Here is a 7,518-nt window from a genome sequence, read left to right on the forward strand (position 1 = left end):
AACTATAGCATCTCCCCCAGAACTGTGATGGCTGTGGTGCTGCTTTGTGATCCTCGCTCTTACCTGTGGCTTTCCCTTACAGGGCACGGTTCTCTCTCAGGGCCCAAGTCTGCGTGGGTGTCTTCTCCTGCCACAAAGCTGCTCACCCTGGAGGAGGCACAGGCTCAGAGGCGAGGCCACAGCAGCTCTTCCGTTGTGACACAGAGCAGGGACATAGAAGTGGAAGAAGGCCCCACAGCTGTACAGGGGAAATTCCACACAATCATCAACTTTCCATCTGAAAGGTAAAGAGGACTTTGTTTTCCAGCAACCGTCATCATTGTTTGGGTGGGTTGTGTTGTTGTTTTTTTTTCCCCCATTATTTCTTGCGCCAAAACATGTGGAAGCTAAATTAAAGTAACGGTGCCTGAAGTGAATTGTTGCAGTGAATCTCTGCTCCCTTTGGACTCTGAGATTCAACTAACATATTCGGTTTAGCCACACGAGGCTGCCATTCCTTCCTTGCTGGGCACGCAGTCACGAGATGTATAAAGCCATGCTGACGTCTACCCTGGCCTGAGCTGGCTCTACCTTGAAACGTTGGGGTTTTCCAGCTGTCGGGGCCACATGCCTGAAACCAGTTCCGGTTCTCCTCTAAGCAGAGCTGCTGGTCAGACCTGCTGGCACTAGAAACTAAACTTGGCGGTGAGATGGGGCCGACGAGGTGTTGATGTCAGAGTCAGAGGTGCTTTTGAATTTCCTTTATGGCTGCACGGTTCCTCAGAAAGCAGTTACGCCTGCCGGCTCCAGAAGAGCCATCCCTTAGATGCTGTCCTGTACAGCCGCGGAGCCTTTGCTCACGTGCTCTGCATCTTGCTTGACACAGTTGAGGGGAATTTAGCCAGCAAGACTTCAGGGCTGAGCTATAGGAGTGGAACCATCCTCAACTGCTTGAAAGAGAGCGAGTTTCTAAGCTGTGCTTCAGCAGAAACCAGGCGGTGCCAGGAACAAGCAACTGTTGGCAAGAGCTCAGTGCAGCTCTTCCCTCACCCCGCACCACGCACGACTCACACCAGTCACTGTTTTCTCTCTCCAGACAACGTCCACCCAGCAAGATGAAGGAATCACCAGCTGGCAGTTGGCGTTCCTGCTTCAGCCTGCGGAAACCATCCTCTGTGGCCAAACGCCGACTGCAGCGCAGTCCAAGAGAGCCCTCTGAGATGGAAGTCGTGGTGCTGGCAGGTGAGGGTGCGAATCCAGCTTTCAAAGCCTTGCTTTTCAATGACACAGAATTCATGCAATACAAGTGGACTTGTATCTCCTCCTAGCGTTCCAACCTATACCTAGCATCTTCAGATCACCCCTGATCAAGAGCCACTTTCATAATTCAGCTTGTGAAAGTTTGACACTAACCCCTGTGTATCCTTCCTAGGTGAATCGAGCCCTTGTCTACCCAGAAGAGCCGGGGCAAGTAGCGATGGTGCGCTGTGTGCTTCCATCGATGGAGGGCTCTTAGGAAGCACGAGTCACTGTGGTTCAGATGACAGCCTTCCACATAACAACAGCGATGGAGAGAAGGAGCTCATCCAAGTTCACGCCCTCATTTCTCCCGGCTGTGCTGAAGATGCTGACCTGAGCCTGCTGGACACCACAGTCACCAGCCTGGACTGTGACCCAGTGCCTTTGCAGTGCAGCCCAGCCCAAGCACAGTCCGAGTGCCCCGACAGCAGCACCTCCACGCAGGAGCAGGTCAGCGTCGCTGAGGAGAAGCCGAGCCTCTTGGAGGGGGACTTAGAATCAGGCCTCCAGCCCCAGGCACCGGGCAGCAGCACTGAGAGCTCTGAGCCACTCTCTCCGTGACAAGAGAGGATGAGTCCCATCTTTACCCTGGACCTCTCACGCCCTCCTGTCTTTTACATAATAATAAAAGCACGCTCGTGCTCAATCAACGCCTTGACTGCCTTCCGAGTCTTCATTCACAGAGACTGGGACGAATGCAACGAAGAGCAAGGCACGCCAGCTTGCAACGCGATGGCTGTGGGGTGCGCGCAGCAGAGCTCTGGGTTTGTTCCCGTTCTGTCTGGCTTTGGGACGTCTGCAGCGAGAGCTCAGCTACCATGTGGTATGGTAGCAAATGATGTTTAGCATCCGGGATGCTGCTCGTGATAATCCCGAGCTTCCTGGCTGTGGCTTTGTGATGGTTTTCAGGGCTTTTTGCTGCATTTCGAAGCCTCGGCTGCTCCCTAACGCCTCTCTCCTCCTGCCGTGTCCATTCCTGGCTCCCGACCTAGGAGCTGGCCGTGCAGACCTGTCGTCATCACGCTGCGGCAGGAGGAGCTCACCTTGAGCAGCATCTCCCTTGCCCCGCCCCCTGCCTCTGATTGGGCAGCGGCGGCGGCGCCCCGCCCCCGGGGTCTCCTTGGTCCGCGGTAGCTCCGCCGGCTGCCGTTGGCCGAGCCGCCGTGCGCGGGAGCGAGCGTTGGGAGCCGGCTGTCGGAGGCGCGGCTCTCCTCGCAGAGCGCCGCTCCTGCCGCCTGGGCCGCCCCGCAGGACAGCGCGGCGGCAGCCGGAGCTGTCCGGGCAGCACCGAGAGGGAAGCCGCGGCGCGACGGGAGCGAGTGCTGAGGACAGCTGTGCCGGAGGTGTGCGGGAGAACGGTCCCGGGACGGGGAGGGGGGCCGTGCGGGGCTCCAGGAAGCTGCAGGGAGGCGCCGGGGGGGGATCTAGCGAGATCTGAGGCTGTAGGCGGCTGCGAGGGGGTGTGGGGGTTCTGGGGAGCTGGATGATCGTTGTGGTCCTTTTCAGCCCCCCTGCCGTTCTGTGGTTCTGGTAAATGCTGTGGAAAGTGAAAGTGGTGTTTCTGCATTGGATATTGAAAGGGGCAGTTGATCTAAAGAAGTGAGCTGTAGCACGTCCTTAGAAATAGCTGATGTGCAAAGTAAGAATTCCGTATACTGTGGAAAGTGAAAGTGTTGTTTCTGCACTGAACATTGACAAAGGGCAATTGATCTAAAGAATGAAGCTGTCACATATCCTTAGAAATAGCTGACGTGGACAGGAAGATTACCATATGCATATAGGTAACATATTTTAGAGACATAGTTACCGAATTACGTGACCAATTCTTTCTCCCAAAGCTGCAACAGACTTTAAATGTTCTAAACAATGTGGGTATAGTATTCTGACCTGGGAAACGTACTGTAAGGTTGTTCATTAGGCCAGCAGAAGTGAAGTCCACTGAACAAACTCTCAAGGAGTCGGGGCCTTTACACAAAGCAGAACTGTCCCACTCTGTGGGAACGTTAGGATGCCGTAGGCAGGCTCCAAGATACTGCCCTCTGTCCTCCTTCCAAGCTTATCTCTAAGCAAGGACAGACGGATGACCTGAACAATGACCCAGTGCAAAGGGCACAAATGCTGGGGGGTAATGAAGCAGTTAAGAGGTTATGTCTATGTTGTAAAGCAGACATCCAAAAGTTACGACCAGATGTTTGTTAAGAAAGCAGTTGTTAGAAGGCAGTCGACCAATTAAGATATTTGTGGTTGGGTGGTAAGGATTTGTGTTTACTTGGTATTGGTACGATTAGTGAAGCGTTGCGAAAGAGTGTGAACCTGCAGTACTCAGCCAGTGAGGAGCCGGGGAGAAAGAGATAAGGGTCGGGCAGTAGGGGATAAAAGATGTAACACTGTTTTCTCTGCGCTCTCCTGCTTGCAGGAGGCCCGCCATTGCAATTGGGAATAAAGATAGATACAAAGATCAGAGAACCGTCCTGCAAAACTATTTGGCTATTTCCAACAACGCTTATAAATATCTTAGATGTGGGAGTCAAAAGGACACGGCTGCAATCTTTTCAGCGATCTCTGGTGACAGAAGAAGGGGAAATGGCCATAAACCGGAGCACAGGAAGTTCTGCACCAAAATGCAAAGGAACTTCTTCACGGCGAGGATGACGGAGCGCTGGAACGGGCTGCCCAGGGAGGCTGTGGATTCTCCTTCTCTGGAGATATTCCAGGCCCTCCTGGGCGCCCTTCCTGTGCTGCCTACTCTAGGGAGCCCGTTTTGCAGGGGGCTTGGGCTCAGTGATCTCTGGAGCTCCCTTGCAACCCCAGTTTTGTGATTCTGTGATTTTATTCATTGCTTCTTGCAGCAATGCAGCGTTTCAGATGAGAGAAAAGCACGGCGGGCGTAAACTGGGTTTCTGTGGTTGGTAAAGCTGTGCTGAGAACTGGGCTGCCTACTGCACCTGGAAATGTGTGCAAAGTCTGCAGACACAGAAGAATAACTTTTCCTTGCAGGTTGGGCTTGTCTAAGGTAGGTGATTGCTAGGTGAGCTTGTGCTTTAAAGCATCAAGTTGTATAAATAAGGAAACTTTAAAAGCAAGATTGCCAGTTCTTTTTTACCTAGGTGATTTTTTGCAAGGAGAGATTTGAAATGCTGCTTGCTACTGGAAGATGGAGAGAGGAGAATCAAGTCAAAGGCATGCTGTGCATAGCCACCACGGAGCATCTGCGCCGCTCTCCCCCTGCACAAAGGAGGAGCAGCTCAGCGAGCTTGGCCTGGGCCATGGAAGGGAGCATACAAACATCTGGACCAACCCCAACGGAGCGGGTTCTGCAGGTTGGTTGTCTTCTGCTGTTTGTCTCCCATCCTGTTGCTCAGGGGTAGACGTGTTCTTGATCAGTGCTAATAGGAAACTTTCATGACATTTTTGTTTCAGCTGTCCCAATGCTTTGATCCCTTGCTGCTGGGATGGGGCGTTTGCAGAATGACAATGTCCAGTCAGATGTTGGGGATGAGTCTACGCACCGGGGTATGTCTGGCAGGACTGAGGCTTGGGGACCAGGCCAGGTCAAATCCAGTGCACTTTGCTCTCATTCTTAGTGCTTGCTTTTGCTCAGGAGGGTGGGTGGTGAGCCTTATGAACCAGTGCCTGCAGATGGGGTTTGTGGAGAAAGAGGTCCTGCAGGCCTTGTGTGACACCCATGGAGCTATAGTGAGGCTGCATCAGTGTAAAACGCCAGAAATCCCCAGAGGTGTGAAGGTGAGCTGTGGGCACTAGTAACACAGGAGGGAATGTGCATGCTTGGGTTTGGATGCTTCTGTGTGTTTTAAGTGACTGTGATACCACTGCTCAGTCAGTTTGAGTGTGTGGAACAAGTGTGACATCCTTTTTGACTGAGTCCTGTGAAAGGAGTCTGTATGGGAACTGCTGAGTCACGGCCTGAACCTCTGATTTATCACCTGAGGCGAGCAATGAGTCAGCCCTGGGAGCACAGGTGAAAGGAATTCACCTTTGCTGCAGGAAGGGGTGGAGCATGGCTCCACCTCTCCTAGACCCATTTAAGAGCTGACTACCAGTGGGTAGGATCTCTCTCTCTCTTTGGAAGATTCTCTCCACTGGTCTTTCCTGAGCGAGCCCACGACATGTGTAAGCATCCTATGTATTCTCTTTGTCTTGGTGTGCCTAACTCTCTTGCTGATTTCATTATTATAACATCTTAATATTGTTTGATTATATAAAATTCCTTTATATAATTTTCATTGATTATACACTTGGTGAGCCAGGCAGGCAAGCCGAATATACTAAAACTTACACTATGTCCTTTCTTTGGAATTTCTGTAAATGTTCAAGGGGGAGGACGCTACCCCCCTAGATAAAATAATTCCAGGGCAGATGCCAGGATTTGCGGGATCCCCTTATTATGAATTGTCAACTATCATTGAAAAATGGGGTCCTCTACGTGTTGTGGGAAATGTTTCCCCATATCGCCTAGCAGATGACTTTCCGGGACTAGGCAATGATACATTAGTCACAAGAGAAAGACAATTAGCTGCTTCTACAGTGGCATGGCCACTGTTAAATGCTTTAAATAATGCTGAAATAAGGAATAATACTTTAGTGAACGAAAATGAACTTTTAAAAGATCATATTGAAAAGTTAGAACAGGAACTTGGCATATTAACAGGAAAAAAACCAATTCTACATCTTCCAATAGGTCAAGTCTGTAATATTTCAATAAACAATGACCAGGCTCCTGAATCAACGGACTGTGTTGATCAGGAAAATAAACAATCTAAATCTGATCTTGAATCTCCAATTTTGACGGATGCACTAGAAGTCCGTCCTGTTATAACTCAAAAAACAAAAAAGGTACAGGACAGATCGGCGGGGGTGCCGCCTGATCAGTGGCCCCCCGTTCAAACCCACTTGCACGTAACAGCCCGACCGTACACAGCAACAGAACTGATGGACTTAGTCCAACGATTTAAGCAGAAAGCTAGAGAAAGTGTGCCAGCTTGGACTATGGGATTCTGGGGCAGAAAGTGTTCTGATGAATGGCCCGGAAATAGCCAAATTGGCCACAGTGACCGTCCATCCTGCTCTTAGACAGAGATTATATGCAGGTAATCAATACAATGATGAAAACCATTCTATAATAGAATGGTTAATGGCGGCCTGCTGTATGGTATGGCCCAATCAATCTGATATTCCTTTACATACAGGGATGTGGTCCTCCATGGAAAACCTTCAAAATTACATCTGTGAATTAGGTGTAAGGGAAGCGATTTATGAAGATGCCTTTGATGGCCCGGATCTGGTCAAATTCTCAGCAGGGATGAGAGACCTAATTTTACAACAAGCCCAGGCATTGGGTATATTCGATGCTACCCTCCCAGCTGAGTTGGATGTCCACGTTACTCAAGATGGCTTTGGTTGGGGCCTGTGGCAACGCCAGAGTTCTGTTCGGACCCCCATTGGTTTTTGGTTTCAGGTCTGGCATGGAGCAAAAGAAAGATATAATATGATTGAAAAACAGTTATTGGCTGCCTATTCAGCATTACAGGCAGTAGAGCCAATAACCCAGACGGCTGAAGTTATAGTGAAGACCACTCTGCAGATTCAGGGGTGGGTGAAAGATCTGACCCACCTTCCTAAGACAGGGGTGGCCCAAGCACAAACAGTGGCATGATGGGTCACTTCCCTCAGCCAAAGGAGCAGTCTGTCTTCATCATCCTTAAAAGAAGAGCTTCAGAAGATCCTAGGCCCAGTGACCTATCATTGTGATGCACCAAAAGAAACACTGGTCGCTCCACCAGAGAAGAGTCCCGTTCAGGAGAGGAAATATCCTATCCCTGAAGATGCCTGGTATACAGATGGGTCCAGCAAGGGCAACCCGAGCAAGTGGAGAGCGATAGCATACCATCCTTCGCCTGAGACAATCTGGTTTGATGAGTGTCATGGAATTAACTAGATCAGTTTATGCCCGTGACAGGGGGCAGTAGGCCCCTGCCCTCCCCACCCCCGGCCTGGCCCCACAAAATGGGAAGGAAGGGGGAAAAGGAAAAAAACAGCGGCAACAATCTATGGAGGTAAACTTATTTTACTAACTATGATATCGGAATGCAAAATAATACAATATAATACAATCTACCAGTGGGGAAGGATCTCTCTCTCTTCGGAAGATCCACTCCACTGGTCTTTCCTGAGCGAGCCCACGACACGGGTAAGCATCCTATTTATTCTCTTTGTCTTGCT

The 7,518-nt window shown here is 50.5% G+C and overlaps 1 protein-coding gene across 1 annotated transcript; it reads left to right on the plus strand.

Annotated features, from left to right (window-relative positions):
• Positions 1–1,017: 1,017 nt before the first annotated feature.
• Positions 1,018–1,839, plus strand: LOC149915947 (rho GTPase-activating protein 32-like). The gene is made up of 2 exons (XM_090151124.1): positions 1,018–1,221; positions 1,412–1,839. Exons 1-2 carry the CDS (start codon positions 1,095–1,097, stop codon positions 1,837–1,839), a joined length of 555 nt encoding a protein of 184 aa, XP_090007250.1. The 5' UTR covers positions 1,018–1,094.
• The last annotated feature ends 5,679 nt before the right edge of the window (positions 1,840–7,518 follow it).

Source organism: Phasianus colchicus, chromosome 15 (genome assembly GCF_987193195.1).
Source record: "Phasianus colchicus chromosome 15, bPhaCol1.hap1.1, whole genome shotgun sequence".
Taxonomy (NCBI): Eukaryota; Metazoa; Chordata; class Aves; order Galliformes; family Phasianidae; genus Phasianus; species Phasianus colchicus.